Source organism: Typha latifolia, chromosome 4 (assembly GCF_019914945.1).
Source record: "Typha latifolia isolate L0001 chromosome 4, TyphaL0001v2, whole genome shotgun sequence".
NCBI lineage: Eukaryota > Viridiplantae > Streptophyta > Magnoliopsida > Poales > Typhaceae > Typha > Typha latifolia.
In genome coordinates this window covers 15,561,778-15,581,281 of record NC_133089.1, presented here as the reverse complement: position 1 = coordinate 15,581,281, position 19,504 = coordinate 15,561,778, and the positions used below count along the sequence as shown (strand labels likewise).

General features: G+C 39.3%; 3 protein-coding genes, 1 long non-coding RNA gene and 1 pseudogene across 5 annotated transcripts; 2 read left to right on the top strand and 3 right to left on the bottom strand.

The window, feature by feature from the left end:
* Positions 1-255: 255 nt before the first annotated feature.
* On the bottom strand, positions 256-3,047 carry LOC140786367 (uncharacterized). Its single transcript, XR_012108608.1, has 2 exons — positions 2,717-3,047; positions 256-630 (listed from the first exon to the last, which is right to left on the bottom strand). It is a non-coding gene; the product is annotated as an uncharacterized lncRNA (long non-coding RNA).
* A 653-nt stretch (positions 3,048-3,700) lies between these two features.
* Positions 3,701-7,112, bottom strand: LOC140786366 (formin-like protein 9). 2 transcript variants are annotated; one of them, XM_073134739.1, is made up of 5 exons: positions 6,248-7,112; positions 5,247-6,166; positions 4,962-5,152; positions 4,636-4,871; positions 3,701-4,551 (listed from the first exon to the last, which is right to left on the bottom strand). In XM_073134739.1, the coding sequence occupies exons 1-5, from the start codon at positions 6,785-6,787 to the stop codon at positions 3,853-3,855; spliced, it is 2,586 nt and encodes an 861-aa protein (XP_072990840.1). In that variant the 5' UTR covers positions 6,788-7,112; the 3' UTR covers positions 3,701-3,852. The 2 variants fall into 2 exon arrangements, with proteins under 2 accessions (XP_072990840.1, XP_072990839.1); XM_073134738.1 differs by having other exon boundaries at positions 5,247-6,804; positions 6,888-7,025.
* A 1,067-nt stretch (positions 7,113-8,179) lies between these two features.
* On the top strand, positions 8,180-9,074 carry LOC140785666 (uncharacterized; annotated as a pseudogene).
* LOC140786027 (uncharacterized) lies at positions 9,058-12,088 on the bottom strand. Its single transcript, XM_073134187.1, has 7 exons — positions 12,065-12,088; positions 11,530-11,680; positions 11,260-11,426; positions 10,895-10,988; positions 9,939-9,976; positions 9,693-9,828; positions 9,058-9,570 (listed from the first exon to the last, which is right to left on the bottom strand). The coding sequence occupies exons 1-7, from the start codon at positions 12,086-12,088 to the stop codon at positions 9,155-9,157; spliced, it is 1,026 nt and encodes a 341-aa protein (XP_072990288.1). The 3' UTR covers positions 9,058-9,154.
* Positions 12,089-14,847: 2,759 nt separating this feature from the next.
* Positions 14,848-18,759, top strand: LOC140787578 (plant UBX domain-containing protein 2). The gene is made up of 3 exons (XM_073136573.1): positions 14,848-15,596; positions 17,437-17,715; positions 18,178-18,759. The coding sequence occupies exons 1-3, from the start codon at positions 14,997-14,999 to the stop codon at positions 18,427-18,429; spliced, it is 1,131 nt and encodes a 376-aa protein (XP_072992674.1). The 5' UTR covers positions 14,848-14,996; the 3' UTR covers positions 18,430-18,759.
* Positions 18,760-19,504: the final 745 nt, after the last annotated feature.

Sequence of the window (19,504 nt, the reverse complement as noted above, 5' to 3'; positions counted from 1 at the left end):
GTTAACAAGATAAAAACTATTGACCTTCAGAGCTGAGGTCAATCAAGTAAATTGAGGAGAAACAACATGGTTAAAGAACTCCGAAATTAAAAAAAACCCGACCAAGATAAAGATTTCATATCAGAAAAAAAAAAAATACTTGCCCAATCTTACAGCTCTATCAGTGAGCACATTCCAAGTAACGGAGGAGATAGAGTTCTCACCATATTTTAATGAAACTTCAAACCAAACTGAAGTCATCCAGACCAAATGAAAGAATTAATATCTACTTCGAAGTCTCACCAAATAAGATTTATCAGATTCTCTTGTTCAATGAGTAAATCATTTCCTATGGGAAAGTTTCTTGAATTATGAAAGAATTAATTTCAGGAGATCAGAAGATACCATGTCCTTTGTGATCCAGACATAAGAATAAAATCCCTCAATTAACAGTAATGGTTTTATACCCCAAATAAAAGGATCACATAGGAAATAATGCTTACATCCACATCTGATCAAGGGCTACGACCAATGAAAGGCAACTCTCATTTGTCAATAGCACTCGCGCAATTTAAATTTTTTTGTTAACTTGCAAAATTCTTGCAAGATGTGCAGTTGTTCTCCCATGCTTGCTATCACCACGTGCAACACCTAGTAGAAAAAAGAAAATCCAAAGATCATCAGAAGAAGATGATCCGACTATTATCATTGTTATTTTAAGGAAAAAGAATATGGTAGTTATTTATATGATTGCTCAATCAATTCCATAAAGAACACTGCAGCCAAATCTAAAAGATGCAGTGACTACTATCTTCAGATTACCATCACATATACAGAAATGAAGTCTTTGTCATCCAATTTAGTTACTTGAGCTTGCATCCTATGATATTCAATGGAAAGTTGGGTGTACATCAATCTAGCAATCATTATTTTTTACAATTGGCTGTCCCAAAAAGAGAAAAACCTTTCTGTTAATAATCAGATTCCTTAAAAACAATAATTAGGGCATGAACAGGATCACATATTTCAAAAATGATGGAACACTTAAGCCGATACAATCCAAGATTGACATGCTTTCACATGTTTGTCACGCTACATGATGAACTTCATGATATAATGTGTATTCCTATGGTGCTTCCACATTCTAGGGCATGCAGCACAGCAATAGGGCACAAATTGGAACAACTGACATGCGCCTACCTTGTCCAAGGGCACAAGATTTCACTTGCTAGATGGTAGGTTAAACCAAAAGACTGCATAAACAATATAAATGGCCTTAACAAAGTATAATTCGTGACATCATGTGTTAGTAGAACTTTTAGACTGTTACTTTTTTAACTTTTCTTCTTTATTGAAACATGAATACTCTTACAAATGGAAACTTCAAAAGCTAGACTATATGCAGTACGTCATGTAACTGTCAAGAGTGAAGCTCCACATAGTTCTAGGACTCCACTATAGAAGAAAATTTTTAGACGTTGACTAAACAATGACCTAACTATTAAGACTAATCCTTCAGAATGATCAAGCAATTCACATGAACCATTCAATGGCACTTGTCAGCTAAACTAAATAGTTTGCTTCCACTATTCTTTGGACTACAGAAAAGCTTTGAATTCAACATAGGTATTTAGCCTCAATCTATGATCCAGCCAATAGTGTAGACAACCCTATCATCAAGTGATCGTACATATTATAAGTCCAGTCCCGCCATTATTTGTCCTCCATAAGGATTCTTCTGCCATTTCGTAGAAGGTTAACTTCAGTTCAAAATTCTATTGCAAATATTTATTGATTCCAAAGATAGGCTTCTTATGTTAACGTTTTGTGCTAGATTGACCAAATCATTTAGAGCTTGTCAATGATATTGACAGTAGTTGTAGGTCAAGTAACCTGCATATATCCCAATGTAGATACGGACCGACTATAACCTAACAAAGCTTGAAATTTTATTTTGAAGTGATTTAGTTCTCATTTGGTGCATTACCCAATGGGCTAAGACATCCATGCATTCATACAAATCCTGTGATAAAAGGCAAAGGGCAAGGGGCAAGGACTTCGCACAGAGGTTCCCGCTTTAAAACATGACGCTTCTTTCCATCTGCTTTTGCCTAAAGGTGAGCACCCAGAACTAAAGGGTGAAGCAAAGGCAAGCTTCACCAATGAAAAGAAAGAAATGCACCAAAGATTTTGGCTTTCTGAAATGATAAACCCTTTTGGAGTTCACGCAATTCAAACAAAGCACCTGCAATACCAATTTGTAGTAAAGAATTTTCCAACACCAAAAATATGTAAACCCGCATTTATTCTACAATAATCAAGACAACGAACAGGCATACATGACCAGCTCACATGTAAGGAAATCAAGATGACTAAGTAATAAACCAATAAAAAGAAAACTTAAAAGTCCATCTTCTTATGCTGTCCATTCTATCGTTATTTCACAAACTACTATCACCGAAACATCTTCCATTATATCAAGCAATTTGCAATGACGACCAAGCAGTAACTCCGCGAATAGCTATACGCCTAATTGATGAAAACCTACAAACAGTGTGTCTAAATTGGAAAATAAATTGGTCCAAACAATCAAAAAAAAAAAATTTGATGAAATTCCACACGGATGATATCAGGCCAACCCGTGCACATCAAGAACTAATCTTTTTTCCCAAATACAATATAAAAAGATCGAAGCAAGAAAAATAATTCGTAGAAGAACAACTGGCATCCAACATACCTATATGAGTAGTACCTGAACTCTTGATGCGGAGAGCTTTCCAGCCAAAGAATCTCTTCCAATTCCCCAGCCTCAACTAACCATCCTCTCCGATTCTTCGAGCCTAGAAAATTAATTCAAGGCCAAGAAACCCCACATCAAAACGCACGCCCACGTAGGGTTTGAAGGCAAAGGGTAAATAATCCAAGTACGGCGGGAAAAAAACACATAATGGCGAAGGGAAAACGGTTAGATCTCCATCCACGTCGCTGATCTAGTCTTGGATTCTCTCTCTTTTTTCTTTTTGTATTCCTCGGGATCGAAAAGACGGATGTCATAGAAAGGAGAAGGCAGGGGCAAAGGAGGTTATTTAATATTTAAAATTTAAAAATAAAAAAAAATGAAACAGGGAAGCGGTATGATGTCTCTGCGGGTCATTTTAAAAGGGTTTCTTTTATTGATTAAATGTACGAATGGCACCACCACATTGTGATTTATTTTTAATGGTTTAACTATCGCATGTTTGATGAATTTCCCAAGATTAAATTTTGACAGTATACAAGATTTACTTCTGATTAACTTTGAAAGATGTAGAGATGAATTGGTAAACAAACCTTAGGTGGTCCACCTTGGGCTTGCTATGATCTACCCGTACATTGTGGGATCTGAAGCCTCTGAAACAAATAGTAAGACATGGTGGTGGAGGGAAGCAGAGATCAAGACCCTTTGTTTACTTACTACTTTACTTTGTCTTCTTTTTTTTTCTTTTCTCGAGGGAAGTGTTCCATGTCACATACTGTGAGGAAATTCTTGGTTGGATCACATGTCAGCAAGAAACAAAGAGTAAGTTGGACAATATTTTAATTAAGTAACATAACTAACTGCCACTTGGTGCCATGGTTAACATGACCAGAAAGAGTTCCTCTGAATCATAACAAAATTGGCAGTAGGCAATGATAAAACTCTTACGATCCGTTTTTTTGATTAATTTTTTAGTAGTAGTAGTAGTAGTAAATTTGAATTCCTTTTTAGAGACAACTAATGTTGACATAATTCACATTTCACAATTTCCATAGCTGCAATTGACAAATTATAACACAAAATAGAACGAGCTGCAATCTATATTCTGAGGAAAAAATATATATATATTTTCCTCTCTATCGGAAAGGAATGACCAGATTTGGAGCTTGATTGATCTTGGAGTCCCTCAACTCTTTGCACACTCTGTCTAGCATCCCAAGGAAGTCCCTCACAATCACAAAAATCCGAAGTGGGTTTGCTTCATCCTTGCTCACGCCTCCATGGTAATACTCAGTGATATCTCTGACATGGAGCAGGACTCGGTCTTCATCGTCCTTCAGCTCTTTGATGGTCCTCTCAGCATGATTAATGAATGATTTCATGGAGTGTACAAAACTCTGGTTTGCGCCGTCAGTGGATAAATCCTTCTCTATCAGGTGCTTCAGCTGCGACATTCCGCCTGAGAGATTCGAGACTGAGCTTATTAGAACATCCAAGTCGATACTGGCCGTCTTCTTCACGTTGCAGAGCTCTGCGCTTAGTCCAGAGACAAGATCCAGGCCCATTGCCCTGCAATCGTCTTCCCTTTCCTCGGCAATCTTCGTCTTGTTACCAAGATTTGGAGCTTGCAGTCGAATCATCTCTTGGACAACAAAATGTAGTAAGGTGGTCTTGCCATCAGTCCCCTTAACATCTGCCAGTTTTAGCAGAGCATCAAGCTTGAAAGCTCGGGCGCCTCCTCTGATAGTTCCAACATTCATCCTGTTTCCTGTTTTCAGAACAGCTTCAAGTAGTCTTAGGAAAAGTCTGCTGGACCTAAGCTCCTTGCAAGCTGCCTGAAAGAATAAAACAATGCAGTTTAATTAGCACGCAGATGCAAGAGATTGATGGAAGGGGGGAAGGATGCAGTCACTTCTTACTTCAAGCATCGCGAAGGACTTGTTCAGGTGAGCTACTTCATCTTCAAAAGTTTCCCTGTATAACATGACCTCAATCCTTGAGAATGCAAATGGTATGTTTACTACCACTTTGACAAATTTCTCCGCTGGGTCTAGTTCTTCGACGTCCCCAGCGTAGTTTGATAACTTCTCTTCTTCTTCTTTTGTGGGCATCATCTTAACAAGTGCTTCTAATTGTTGCACACATAATCCATTACCTGATGCAACCGAAAATCTATAACAAATCAACGGAAAGACCCACAGCAAAATATATCGATGTTATCACTTAACTCACAAAGGTCTGCCACCTTGCAGCAGAGCATCACAGATGTGATCCGTAGTCGTGTTTAAGGCCTTCAGCAATATAATGATGTTCTGAAGTCTCTTTTGCTCCAAGACATGCTTGTTAGGAGACGGGGTCTTGCTTTTGGCTTCTTCATGCTTGGCTGAACTTTCCAGGTTATACCCAAAGAGCGATTCAATCATCTGCTCATCGAATCTGGATCACGTTTAGCAAATAGTATGCTGATCAGAAAGAGAAGAAGAAAAAAAAAGAAAAAAGGAAAGCTAATTAATCAGAATACTAGACTTACTCGAATGAGCTTGATCTGATTTTGTCCCAAACCATAGCACGGTCTGGCGCAGCTCGTACTTTGTCCCAGTGCAGTGGTTTCAACTTTGGCAGGGGTGAACCATCTTTGCCTACTGGTGTAGTTTGCTGAGTTGGGCAAGGAGGTGGTGGAGGTGGATAGCGGGAGTTGCAGCCGTTTTGAGCTATTGGTGGCTTCAAAGGTGGTGGAGGTGGTGGTTTTGGTATACCTCCGACGCTAGCCTTTGGCATTGGAGAAGGTCTACTTGATGCCCCTGGAGTTCCTTTGGGAGGAGTCGAAAGCAAGTCTACCTTTGAAGGAGCAGGGGATGTTGCCATTGCTGGAAGTGATCTTCCCAAATCATTCAAACGAGAATGTGGCTTGAATGGTGGTGGAGGTGGTGGTTTTGGTATACCGCTGACCCTAGAAGTGGTGGGACTACTATGTGATTTACCTAGTGGACTTTGGGGCTCGAAAGAATGCTCAGATCTAGAGAGATCAAAAGATACCATCTCCTGATTGTTTGGAGTAGACGGTGTTTGAGAACGTTCAACCACCAAGCTTTGTGGAAAAGTAGGATGAGCTTTTCGCAGATCGACAGGAGTGGAGTGCATGGAAGGTCGCCTCTTTGACGCAAATGGAGAATGTACTGAAACAAACTGAGTTGATCTACAGATGGGTGAGATAGATGCGTATGAGGAATTAGATGGAGAACAATTTGGTGCAGAAGCTGAGCCATTTGGGGAAGGAGAGCAACATATGGAATGGAAAGACTCGTCATCATCGGACTGCAAAGTTTCGGTAGGAAGATTTTCTTCATCTGAAAAACTTACAGTGTCTTGCTCACAGTTCATTACTTCTCCAGTATGTGATGACGAGCTAGATGTACTCTCATTTGCTAAGGCATTCTTAGATTCAGAGGACTGTTTAAGACTAAAATCACTCTCCAGGTATGGTGCCAAAGAATTTAGATAGAATAGCTCTGGGCCAGGATCAAAACTCACCTTGTTCGTCGCACTTGATAGCCTCTGAGCCTTCGATCTTTTGCCGAATAGCGGCAATGATCTCTTCTGAGCTCTTCGAAACCTCTTACAAACTAATACTACGACAGCACTAATAATTATCAAGGATATTGCTCCAGCCAACACTGCAACTGCGATGGCTATCCTCTGACGTCTTACCTTAGCTCTGTCATCCCTTTCGTGCTCTCTACTTTGATCTGGCGGAGCAGCGTGACTCCGATGCAAAAGCGGCGACCGGGAGTAGATATGCGGATGGAATAGAGGGATAGGAGCTGGTGTTATGACTTCTTCCGCTGGCGCCGGAGCTGGAGAATAGTGAAAGCTGTGGTGCTTTGACCTTCCCAAGCTGGGACTCTTCGAGCCTAGTAATGATCTGAACTTTGATAGTATATGGTGTCCCATATCTCCACCCACATTGTCTTTTAGATCCCAAGCAGTGCCCAAGAGCTGGGAGTTGAAGAGCAGGAATGTGAAGGAGAGCAGCATGAGAAGGCAGAAGCAGCACTTTGAAACAGAGCCCATTTCTTGGAATCAGGAGGCTATCCTCAACATGTTAGATTTCTGTTTGAGTGGAGCAAGGAAGAAAGTGAAGATGAGTAAAAGCTCATAAAAGAGCTGAAACCTTATGGCGGGGGTTTGTCTAGCATTGAAGTTGGGTGGTGGTGTGGATCTAAAGGTAGAACCTTCAATGCCACTCCAAGGAATCCCTGAACCTGGCAGTTGTGAGTAGTAATGCCCCCCCTCTCCTTTTACCCTCACCTTCCTATCTTCCCTTGGAGCTATTGCCAACCATAAAACAACTTCTCATCATCTTGGCCCCTCCCCCTCTTCTAGTCCTTAGTTTGGTGAGATCCTTCTAGCTTTAACCCCAAGCCTTTATTTACCCTGTGACTTAGTACAACATTCTCCTATCATTCGCATGGCCGCAGCATTTCAAATTATGGTAAGAGAAATTTGAGCCAAATTGGTGTCAGAATGCGGTGTCTAAAAGTTTATGCCAAGTCATAAGATCTTTTAATTGTTATATAAGAGCACTGTAGATTTGTGGGGTCTATTTTGGCTGGAATTGCTTGCCCTTTAAGTGGGTGGCAGTGCAAGCTTTCCATCAGAGATAGAGATGGGAGAGGAGCATGTAAGACAGAAACAGAGACTTAAGAAACTACGTTGTTAGTATAAAATGAAGCATGGTTGTTTGACGAGTTGTCTATATCCTTAAAGTTGCACTCAGCTTTCTCTCCTTTTGATTACTACGACTTTGGATTGCTAACATTTTCCATCCATCCGTGATTGACGCGGGCTCTAATGGATAATTTCCTAGTTGGTAGCTCGAGGCTTATATTTTTTGCTCATCCTCGTCAACATCACCGCCTAATCTTATCATACAATAGGACTAAATGCTTTGAAATATATAATTTACCTTAGTTAATAACTAATTATGTAACGCGGTAGGAACACCAAAAAAATAACTGCACATTTATGAGCCTAGGACTATAATAATGAATATAATAGGGCCCACATCCATATATTAGAATAAATCAAAATGGGGCCCATATGAAACCTAACAAACTTTCCAATATGCTCTTCGTGTTAAGAAACATATGTCCACAAATACAACCACCTGTGGGCTAATGCATCTTGTCGGTTTCACCATCTAGTAGATTAAAATCGAGATATAAGTGATGTAATATATATTCTAATAACCCAGGTTGGAGAGGATCCAGAGAGATCACAGCCGTACAATGGACCGTTAGCGACGCCGATAGCATGCTCGACGCATTGCACGATACGGTCATTCACACATAAATAACACGCCATGAAACACCATTTCCATTCTCCTCCCACACTCCCTTCTATACTCTCCCTGTATAAATGCAGACCATCCTCCCTAATCCTCCAAACTGGAAATTAACAGCATTCACTACCCATGGCATCACATTCTACCCTCTCTGCACTCTTGACCATTGCCATCACCGTAACACTGCTACTAACTTCTCTTCCCTGCGCCCATCTTTCGCCGTTATCCAACGCTGTCAGCTGCAGCACCAGTCTCCTCGTCCTTCTCCCATGCATGCCTTTCGCTCAGGGGGCGGCAACCTCACCGCCAGACCAATGCTGTGATAACCTGGCTGACGTCCTTCGCGATCAGCCTGGATGTGTCTGCTCCATGCTCAACCGTTCGAGCTTGCTGCCCATAAATCACTCGCTCGTGGTTGAGCTTCCGCGCCTCTGCCGCATCAATCTCACGGCAGATGCAGACGCCTGTCCAGGTGTTTCCGAAGAGCTTACTTTAAATTCTTCTAAACCTATATACACACCTATACAACACAAAGACAGATTGAAATAACCAATACCTCTTATATTGGTCTTCCCCTGCTTACAGGACTGTCTTTAACACCGTCAGCATCACCAGGGGCAATTGGACTTGCAGGGCCAAATGTAACTTCTGCTGCAGGTTAGTTTGATTAAATGACCACTCACACAGTAACTTTGTGTGATGTACTCTATCAGCAAACTTTTTCTTGAAGTGCAAATCCCTGGCTCTTTCAGTTCCGCCAGTAATGGAATCGCCACCACCTCCACCGAGGACCAACAACCTGCTGCTTGGGCTAAACTGGGGAGGAAAGCTTCGAGTAGAAGGAACTTCCCTGGCCTTGGCTATTGCGGCACAAATGTTGGCAGTAGGTCTTCACTAAAGCTAGCTACAAGTTTTTGTCATCTTACTTGCTCTGAAATGCACTTTGTTAGCAGTATGTTTGATGCAAATCATCAAGTAAAAGTTGCCTCTGTTACCATGGACACAGAAAGATAGCTCTATTTTATAATCAAAAAGATTTGTTCCTCACCAAAATTTAATGCAAGTAAATTACATGAGATCAAACTCAAACTTAGCTAAAACTCTTTTACATCATCTAAGCTCAAGAGGTAGGTAACCAAGCCGACAACAGGGATGAATCTCACAACATTTACAATTTCACTGTCTTGTTTCTTCACGTTTTGAAGATTGCCACCTATCAACCAAGGCTGGAATATGCTGTAAAGGAACATGTCCCATAAAAAAGCATAAGCCAGCCTATCTGATCCAATGTAACTTCCCAAAAATTGCCATCGGTCTGCAAGACCCCCAAAATCACCATCACCACGGCCGTAAAGAGCCCATAGTGTTGATACACAGCAGACCAGACCACCAATTATACCCACGATTGATGCTCCTCTTACCATCAGTGAACCCAATTGAGATGTTTTTGAGGGAGAGCACTCAACATCTGTGTCATTAAGTCGGATTGCCATGTAGGGTATTAAGAAAGCTGAGCAGGACATTCCAGAAAGAAAAGAAATGATTGTCAGAGAAAAGATTTGATCATAAAGTACTGCTAGAAGTGGATTTCTCATTCAGTAAATAAGCTTTCAGTTTCAAAGTAGAGCATACTATTTGTGAGAAACATCTGAAAGCCCCACAAGAGGTCCAAGGATCCTTTGAATCTTTCTCTTCGGCAATCAGTAAACAGTAATGGAGCAAACAAAAATGTCCATCCAATGACAAAATTGAATAGTCCTTCAGCCATCTACAAAAGCAGCAGACCACCGGGGCCAGAGACTATCGAGTTAGCAAATACATGTTTTAGAGGCAGAAAGAAGGGTAAAATATCTCTAGGAGAGCTGGTTAGCTTCTTACAGGGTGAAGTACCGGCGCTTCTATCACATGAATGCCAACTATACTGCCAGCAAATTAATGAACCAACTAAATTAGTGATACATCAAACATAAAGTATGTCTTTTAAGCAAGCATGGTGATTTGATACTCCAGTGAACTAAGATGGTGAATAACTAATGTTTCTATATCAAGCAATGCAATTCTAAGACAACATTACTTCTAGAAAGTAGGTGAGTACAATGTAACCCTGGATTCAATAGAGAGAAAAAAAAATAGATATGGATAGAACCACATTTCTCTGCTGAGGAGATTACCATACGAAGTTTAAGTTCCATGATATAGAGCTACAGCATGTTTGGAGGTGATCTGTGAACATGTAACAGGTTATTGCTATCATTGATTCTAAAGCTTTTGTTTAGTTTGCTCTTGTGCTCTTGATGCAATCTATGAGCTATCTACAGGGTGCATCAGTTTTATGAATTTCTCCACTTACTTTTTGCGAATTATGTTGTCCCGATAAGAGGGTGATGAGAAGAAGCATACTTAAGGAGGATGTGGGTACAGAGAAAGGAGTAGAAAGTGGTGTTCCTCTCGCTGTTTCCACAAAGTATTTAAGAAATCAGCCACTAGGTGCAGTAATGTTGTCAGAAAGCATTAAGACACAGTTGAGTAGAAATCTAAAATCAAAATTTCTTGCATGTAAAACAAATGTATCTGTCTTAACAGATAAAATGACATTTAATCAAGATAGAAGAGAATTAGGAGATTCGGTCATTATGCCAGGAGATTGAGAAAACCTGCAGAAACTTGCATGCTTGCCGAAAATGATATTTTTACAACAGAATGGACCATAAAAGCTGATAAAGTGAAATTATTGGTACAAGAATTTGAGTCACTGGAAAAAAAAATTCTGAGCTAATTTTGATTAAGGCAACGTGAAATTATAGTTTAGACAGAAAAACTGGAAAAAGACTCACCAGAATTTAATAAGGGCAAGACAAAGAAGAAATTCAGGGACAAACCCAAGAGGTCACTGACTGTGCTGGGCTTTATAGCCCACACTGGATCACCCTGCTCACAGGTCAAGTAACCAGAGTCAAACTATATATATGGAGATCTTATATTGCTATATAACTATGACATCATAAAAGATCTGATCTTTATACTCTAACACTCTCCCTCGTGTTTGCGCTCAAGATTTCAACTAAGCCCAAGATTCGTCTTTGAGAGGAATTAAATTCCTATAAAGCCTTAGGTTTCACGTCTAAGCACCATTTCATCAAACATCCGAAAGGCAAACGAAATTACAACATAAACCAAGACAAGGGAAACAAAAACAAACCGGAGCATAGGGGAGAAGGAAGAGCCAGAGAATGTAAGCAGCCTCGGCAGCCCAAAGTGCAGCCTGGAGCCCTCTTTTCAGCGTCGCGTCCTCGGGCTCCGAGGCTTCGACGCCTCTCTTGGCGCGGCAAAGCAAACGACCGCCTCTCAGACGCAAAAGGTGCCTTCCTGCAGTCATCTTTGCCCAATTCATTTCACTTCTTGATGCCGCCCCATTGCATTTGTGGGGAATAGAATGGATTCGAGGAGAAGAGATAGAAGGAAGAGATACGCGAGAGACCCAAGTGCTGCTGCTGCTGCTGCTCAACAGCAATCTCCAAGCCATTGGTGAAACCGAGATTGCTATCGGAATCGGGAGGGCGAGCTCTGTTCGCTTTGATAAACAACTTTGTGGCAGCGATTGGTGTTACGTCCACCCCTTCCTAATTTCCCATAGTACCACAGGTTGGATCTTTCCGGAGTATGAACCCGAATCCGAATCCGAATCCGAATCCGAATCTTCCCTTCATATTGAACTCCTCGACTGCAGGAAATAATTTAGTGCAGTCGGGGCTGCAGACGATCCTTATATTCTTCTTCTTCTTCTTCCTCCTCCTCCTCCTCCTATATCTATCACGCTCCAATTTCAAAAAAAAAAAAATATATATCTATCACGCTTTGAGTTAAGACTTGGATAGGTTGTTACGTGGTCACACGAAAAGGAAATCCAACCACAAGTCAAAGTAGATCGTAGAGAACTAATTAGATATGTATCCTCTACTACAGTGGGAGGATCGAATAGTATATAGTCCTAGCTAGCTAGTAACTCCTTTGCAGCATGAGGGGATCATCACCACGCTATATATATATATCCATTCCTCTAGGCTCTTCAGTGCAACAACTATATATTAGAAAGCCAACAAAAATTAACTCTTGTAATTATGCCTACTTCTTCTTTGCTTCTGCAGGCGAGGGAATTAATTTGGTGGACAGGAGCTTGAAAGTAGTGTTTGATCTGGGTGAGTTATATCCTTGCCATGCTCTTTTGTCAAGTGAAGAGTCCTTATGCATGGTTTCGACCTTGCCTTCGTTGTCTGTTCGACCTTGGATTTCCTGAACCCTAGCTTGCCAGGAAAAGCGATCGACTTAGGAAGGGTTTAATTTCCTTTTAGCTCTTTCCTTATGCAGAACTGAACTAAAGTTTTCTTTTTCAAACTTTGAGCAACCCAATAAGCTTCAGGTAGTGAATTTTAATTCACAAAATAACACTTCAAGGGTTAGCTGAACCTATGCTGTTAGTTAACAACGTTCCAGTTAACTACCAGTTCCTCTCTCTCTCTCTCTCTCTCTCTCTCTCTCTCTCTAACCTCAAAACACTAGGTATATATGTCAACTGTCGAGGTCTCTGGTCTTAGGTACTGTCAAGTCTAATAAAACAATCAAATAGTTAATTACGTGCCATTGCAAATGCCTGCAATGATGCAATAAGGTCCAGGTGCATGTCTGCATGTCACTTCCAACTCTATATAGGTCTCTCTCAAACCAAGCATCCTTAATTTTAATATTTGCATGCATGCATGCATGCGTGCTACCTAGGTTTAAATTTAATTCATGAATCCAGAGAACCCTTAAAAGAATTAACCAAGCCGAGACCTTCTCCTCGACTTTTAAAACAAAAAATTCTAAGGCACAACAATATATATATTGATATTAACTATTATACGTTAGTAGCATCACGAATTTAAAGCTTGTACTATTGATTAAATGAGGTGCAGGTTTTGTTTCAACGTAAGATTGATAGGAGGAGTACCATCTCGGCTGCAGTCTGTCTCTTTCTACCACTTAAATTTTCAACACTACCGTACATCATTTGCAAGGTTATACGGTTGATCAAAAAGAAATTCTCATGTGGAACATAGGAATGTCCAAATGGCACAGATGATGAGATTGTTAATTTGTTAATCATTATCTTTCAGCCAATATTTATAATCGAGATCTTGGATGTAAATTAAGTTCTCTACCTTCTTTTGTCTAAAAACGAAGTTACTAGTTATCTTAATTATCTAGTATAGATTTCATTTAAGGTCGAATGGGCATTGAAGTTGAGGTCTGTACAAAGGACTGTACATTTGACAAGGCCTGGTACGGATAAAGGCATCTTTCTACAAGTTATTAAACGCCATATTTGTTTCTCTCCATGGAGGTACGCAATGTTAATTACTTCCTTTTCATCTTCTTTACTCTTGAGTGAATTGCTTCTTCTCCTTCTCTTTTAGAAATAGAGATCAAATTACATGCATCAGTATCTGTTTCTTTTATCTTCTTCTATTTCAATTATGATGAATAAGTCTTTGACGATTAACTACCAGAAAGAAGAATATAGGTAAAACTTAAGGTAATAGAAAGACACCCATAATCTAATTACTTGATCCATTAGCTAGTTTTGGATTCAAAAATGTTGTTAATCTACAAAGTATATGCAATAATATTTTTGCAAAGATTAATGCCATATATCTAATAGCATTTTTGAAGGATCACATAGTATTTTATAGGGTGATGTGAATTTTGATTGAAAAAAAACAATGGTGATATTCTTAATAGTTTAATGTAAAAGTAAAACCCAATATAGAGAAGAAAAATAGAAAATCTAACTACTAGTCATTAACTTGTAATTCTCCATACCTTGGCTTCTACTTCTTCTTGTAATGCACGCCAAGTCTCAACTACTACCAAACGAGTTTTGATCCAAAACTAGCCCTCATCCAACATTAATATACAATCTCACTTCAAACTTAATAGCAATTGTTAGTTTTACTATATTGATATCCATGTCAACTAAATACTAAATTTATTAGTGTTTTGCTTAGAAGATGAATCGTTGCCGAGTTCATTATTTTACTTATAAGTCAACCGTTTTTTATTAGCATTTTTATTGTGTACATCTCAAAAAAAAAAAAAAAAAAAAAAAAAAAAGAAGAAGGGAAGAAGACATGAATTTAAATATCAAATAAAATGTTCCTATAATGAGCTACTTTTAAAATAAAAGAAAATTTATAGGTAACACCATGTCTTTTAATTAAATTATAATCTAGACTATATTTTTACTATTTATAAATTAATTCCTATAATTGAGTGATATGTGCAAAAAAAATATATCACCGGTAAATTTATAACACCGTGAAAATATTATATTAAGTAGAAATATTTTATTTCTAAAATGACTAAAATATTATTATTTTTAAAATAACTTAAATACCTATAGCATGAATTATTTAAGAGTATTTTTATAATTTTATTAATATATTTAATTTAACTTAGAGATTGAGTTAAATTTAATTAATTAATTTAATGATACCGTATATATTTGTTAAATTATATGGCTCGATTTGTAGAGTGAGAATATAGGTGTAAATCATAATTTCATTAAAAGTCATAATATTATATGTAAATTTTCTGAAATATGTGATAAAAAAATATTAATTTATTAGCAATTTACTGTCAGGTTAATAATAATAATAAAATAGTGAGCCGGTAAAAATAAAGTTGTTTATTAAATTTAGGGACGAGGCTAGATTGGTAAAACAAAAAAAGCTCCTATAAAATATCCAATACGCGGGGAGCTCCGTGAAGGATTCGAGAAGCTGTGACGAGTCAACTTGATCCCCTTCACATCTCCTCCTTTGGTCAACCATCCTCTTCTTCTTCTTCTTCTTCTTCTTCTTCTTCTTCCATCTCCAAACCCTAATTCCCGTCGCAGAAATGGACGACGTCAAGGATAAGATGAAGACGTTAATGAAGAAGGTCAACAACCCCTTCTCCTCCTCTTCCTCCTCTTCTTTCAAAGGCCAAGGTAAGGTCTTAGGCTCCTCCATCAACTCACCCAACCCCCAACCCTCTCGCCTCGTCCCCCCCAATCCCACCCCCAAATGCCCCAACCCCACTCCTCCTGCAGCGCCCAACCCGAGGAGGAGCCAGATCGCGATGCGTGTCGGCGAGTTCCTGGCGGCGGGGCCCGACGAGGCGGCGGTGGAGGTGGTGAGGAAGCTTCTCGGGAATTTAGCGAAGGATCCGGGGAATGAGAAGTTCCGGAGGATTCGGATGGGGAATCCGAAGATTAGGGAGGCGATCGGGGACGGGAAGGGAGGGCTGGAGGTGTTCGAGTGCGTCGGGTTTAGGGTTGGAGAAGAAGGGGGCGAGATTTGGGCGGCGATGGAGAAGCCGGATGAGGAGCAGATTGGGTTGATCAGGGAGGCGCTGTCTTTGTTGGGGAGGTGGAGGTCGGAGGATCCGAAGGAGGAGGCGACAACGCAAAGTGAGGTAGAGGAGAGACAGATCGAGCGGAAGAAGATTGATAGGCAGGTTAGTTGGATAAGATTATTCTCTACTTTGTTCTCATATATATGTATTGGCATTCGATGACCGTATTGTTCTTACGACTTCTATGTAACTAATGCCTTTGTTGTTTATTGATCTTGTTGATATTAGTTTTATGGTTATCAGAAATTATTCGGGATTACAGATTAACTTCCCGGAATTTATACAGCGTAGTGGATCTGAAATCTTATCTGGCTGTAGATTGAATACAATAGAGCTTTATCTATATTCTCGAATAAAACCATATTGATCAAGTCTCGCCAAGAATTAAAGGCTGGTTATGTGAACTGAAACTTTTGGGGCGGTGAAAATTTCATGGCAGAAGCTATTTTGGGCTTAATTGATAGCTTTTGTAGTTTAAGAATAGATGTGCTAGTTGTTGTGTTATTCAATAGTTAATTAGTTATGCTTCAATCTTCATTGGTCATCACTACTTTGCCTAAGCTTCATGAAATTCCACTCAACAGTACTAGTAGCCGAGTTTCTTATCAGGGCTCCAAATGAACTCCTCCATAGTGGTAGATGTATGACTATAAGAGCAATATAACAAATTAATGATGTATCTTAATAAGGAATATTAACGTTTCTGCAGTTAGTTCTTCCGTCTGAGTTAGATAGGCTGATGACTTGTCTAAACAAGGTTGTTTAGGGTGTAGTTCCTGCTACACATCCACCGGTATCATGTGTCACGGAGTCACCTTTCCCAATTAGGTGCCGGAGTTGGCCTCTAGATGGAACAATGGAGAGCTCACAGCTCCCATATGGGCATCGTTGTCCTTTGCTGGACTTGTTTATGATTGCCATCATTTAAGAGTATTTGTTCAATTCTAGCCCTGACCTTAATCGTGACTTTCGGAGGAATTCCATTTCCTGCACAATCTTTTCTTGGGGGGATTCAATTCTCTATCTAATATAATAAAGGAATGCTAAATCTATGTTCATTTTTTTATAGTTGGTACTTGACTAGTTTGGCTCAAAAATAAAGATAAACATGAGTATATTGTTAGAATTAGAAATGCATAAAATGCATTTTGGTAAGCACATGATCGTTAGTAATGTACTGTCTAGGTTCTTTCGATAAGGTTGTCAACAAAGAGTACATATTTTCTATGTGAAACTGCCACATGCATCTCTCAGAAGCGGTCTTGGATCACTTGCTACATAGCTACCATAGATGCCAAAGAGAATTGCAGGACTGGAAGAGAAAGATATGGTACCATGCACCAGCATATATGCTGATGGCTGACTCCTCCTTTCTTTATCTAAGGCATATTCTTCCTAATTCTCAAGCTCATCCTTAGCTGATACTCTGATAGAAATTTGTCATGAGCAGTGCCTAGTGGGATTGCTGCCTAGGATGGCCTTAATGTTCGACGGCCACTTTGTGGTAGCATGAGCTTAATTTGCCACTGAAGATGGATAACTTAAATACTAAATACCATTATCTTGCTGATTTTTGCTAGCAGATCTTTTCTTTTCCTAGATTTATATGTTGGTACAAATTATTAAAAGGCTGTAATTGATGACCATTGAAAGGAGATATGCTTACCTCATATGTAGGTCCCTGAGCCATTCTCTGACTTCTCATCTTTCGGTATTTCCTACAAGATACCATCTTTTCTCTTTCTGGAAAAGCCCTGGCAGAATGTGTTGGCCTTTTGTCTTTCTGAACCAGTAGCTTCACTTCTTTTTCCTTTTCCTTTTCCTTTTTTCTCTCTATATGCTTCAATTTTGGTGAAATTGAAGTTCCGATCTAGTTTTTCAGCTGCATGCAGCATTCCATACATGTGACTCTCAACTAATTGTACATATGTATAATTTATAGGTCCGGGTGTTCTTTGCTGTTCCTGAAAGTGTGGCTGCAAGAATTGATCTGCCAGATTCCTTCTATAATTTGTCTGCAGAAGAAGTAAGGAGAGAAGCTGATCTGAGGAAGAAAAAGTTACAGGAGTCTCAGCTTCTAGTTCCCAAGTCATTTAGGGAGAAGCAGGCATTGGCTGCTCGGAAGAGGTACAAACAAGCAATTATCCGGATCCAATTTCCTGATGGAGTTGTTCTCCAGGCACTGTTTCTTCCTTGGGAGCCAACTACTGTGCTTTATGAGGTAATTTCCAAATTCCATATTGATTGCTTATGTCACAATACAGTATATTCTCTAGGTTCCTGTGCTGGAATATAAATCAAACAGTTATTGGTGGATAATTTCAGGTGATTATAAAATCGCACAGTTAACCACATATTTTAACCGAGTACCTTGTTCAGGATACATGCAACTCAGATCCAGTTTACATAGATTGTTCTATATATAGCATAAGTACTGGAACGAAGAAAATTTGTATCTGAAATGCTTTCACTGACTGTGTATCTGGAAGAGTTATTTTATTCGCAGTTCTTCCAAAGGTCATGCAAATGTCAAAATGATTGAAATCATCACTCTGATCCTCTGACTTTTCACGTTCCTCCTCTGATTTTTAATGCCTGGGCAATCTTTCTGTAATCAAATGCAATTTCTGTTGTGTACTTGGTCCTACATTGAGTTTTAACTGACAATAAATTTGCTTTGTAGTTTGTGAGTTCTGCTTTAAAGGAGCCTAGTTTGGAATTTGACCTCTTGCATCCAGCTCTGCCGAAGGTACGACTGGTGCCTCGTCATCCAAGAGCAGGAGGAAGAATACCTACACTAGAGGAGGAGGATTTAGTCCCTTCAGCCCTTCTCAGATTTAAACCTTTGGAGACAGATTCCGTTCCTTTCACTGGTCTGGCCAATGGACTTCTCGAAATCATCGAACCGCTTACAAGTGCAACAACTACGTTATAGCCATTACATGGCCATACTTCTGATGAGTTGATACCACCATTATAATGTTTGCTGTAGCTAATTATTCCAATTGATTTGTTATTGGATTGTGAAGATGAATTGTAATCCAAATCAATCCGCTGTTATGATAACTTGGCTGATTTGAGGATGTTGGTTTTGATGCCGTTTCTTAAAAGCACAGATAACCAACATTCCTTCCCTCAACTGCTTGTAGGCTTAACCTGGGAGTATTAGGGAATTATTGGTTTGAATACTGACAGGTTGATGTGAAGTTGTGAACAGATTATTATTGGATGCCATATTATGGAAAGCTCATTATTGTACTTTGCATCTGATTCCCAAGTGGGCCGTTTAGAAGATAGCAAGGTGGATGGTATATATGTGTACATATGAATATGGGACTGCCAAGAGTATTTTGGGACAAGCTGTAGGTTTCGATGTGATCCCGTTGTCTAATGAAATGCTTTGGACCACTTGTGACTGAGAGTTGTCATTTTTTAAAGAAGAAAAATGAGGCATCTCGTAATAGATCTAGTTAGGTGCAGCCTGGCAGGTGTTAAAGAGACAAAACTATGCTCTCACGTTATACTTAAACATATTCCAACTTGAGTTTAAAGACTTATCTTAATAGTGTGACATGATATGCAACTTGCTTGTTAAAAGATTTCCTTCTGACAGATCTCATAATAACACAAGCCGCAATTAATTTTCTTTTCCCAAAATAAATGGCTTCTAGTACCGCCTACATTAGGATAGTGTTACCTTAAATTGGATCTATGCAGGTAGTTTATTCGACAGTATCTTTCTCAGAGGACAGAGCTGACCTCGCTGCTACTGGATGCTCGGTTTTTTCATCTCACAGAAATACACATTTATGACACACGAAAAATTATCAATTATTTTTTGTGATCCCATCCCTTCTTCATAACCATTCTCTACGTGTAATTCTTTTAGTGTACATCATTTTTATAAGAGCAATTTATTCAAATAAAATATATATTAAGAATTATTATTTGAGACAGCCGTTTTTCAGGTGATACTGAGAGAGTGGGATTGACAAAAAAAAATTATAATC

What these genes read in the sequence shown, in the direction of transcription:
- LOC140786366 (XM_073134738.1), bottom strand. Translation starts at nt 6,787, where the DNA reads ATGGGCTCTGTTTCAAAGTGCTGCTTCTGCCTTCTCATGCTGCTCTCC. An exon ending in CTGTGATGCTCTGCTGCAAG is followed by an intron (nt 4,872 to 4,961) that starts GTGGCAGACCTT and finishes CGGTTGCATCAG; the next exon opens with GTAATGGATTATGTGTGCAA. An exon ending in AGTCCTTCGCGATGCTTGAA is followed by an intron (nt 4,552 to 4,635) that starts GTAAGAAGTGAC and finishes TTATTCTTTCAG; the next exon opens with GCAGCTTGCAAGGAGCTTAG.
- LOC140786027 (XM_073134187.1), bottom strand. Translation starts at nt 12,088, where the DNA reads ATGATCCCCTCATGCTGCAAAGGA. An exon ending in TCCCCTCATGCTGCAAAGGA is followed by an intron (nt 11,681 to 12,064) that starts GTTACTAGCTAG and finishes ATGGGAAATTAG; the next exon opens with GAAGGGGTGGACGTAACACC. An exon ending in TCAGATGTTTCTCACAAATA is followed by an intron (nt 9,571 to 9,692) that starts GTATGCTCTACT and finishes TGTCCTGCTCAG; the next exon opens with CTTTCTTAATACCCTACATG.
- LOC140787578 (XM_073136573.1), top strand. Translation starts at nt 14,997, where the DNA reads ATGGACGACGTCAAGGATAAGATGAAGACGTTAATGAAGAAGGTCAAC. An exon ending in GGAAGAAGATTGATAGGCAG is followed by an intron (nt 15,597 to 17,436) that starts GTTAGTTGGATA and finishes TATAATTTATAG; the next exon opens with GTCCGGGTGTTCTTTGCTGT. An exon ending in CAACTACTGTGCTTTATGAG is followed by an intron (nt 17,716 to 18,177) that starts GTAATTTCCAAA and finishes TTTGCTTTGTAG; the next exon opens with TTTGTGAGTTCTGCTTTAAA.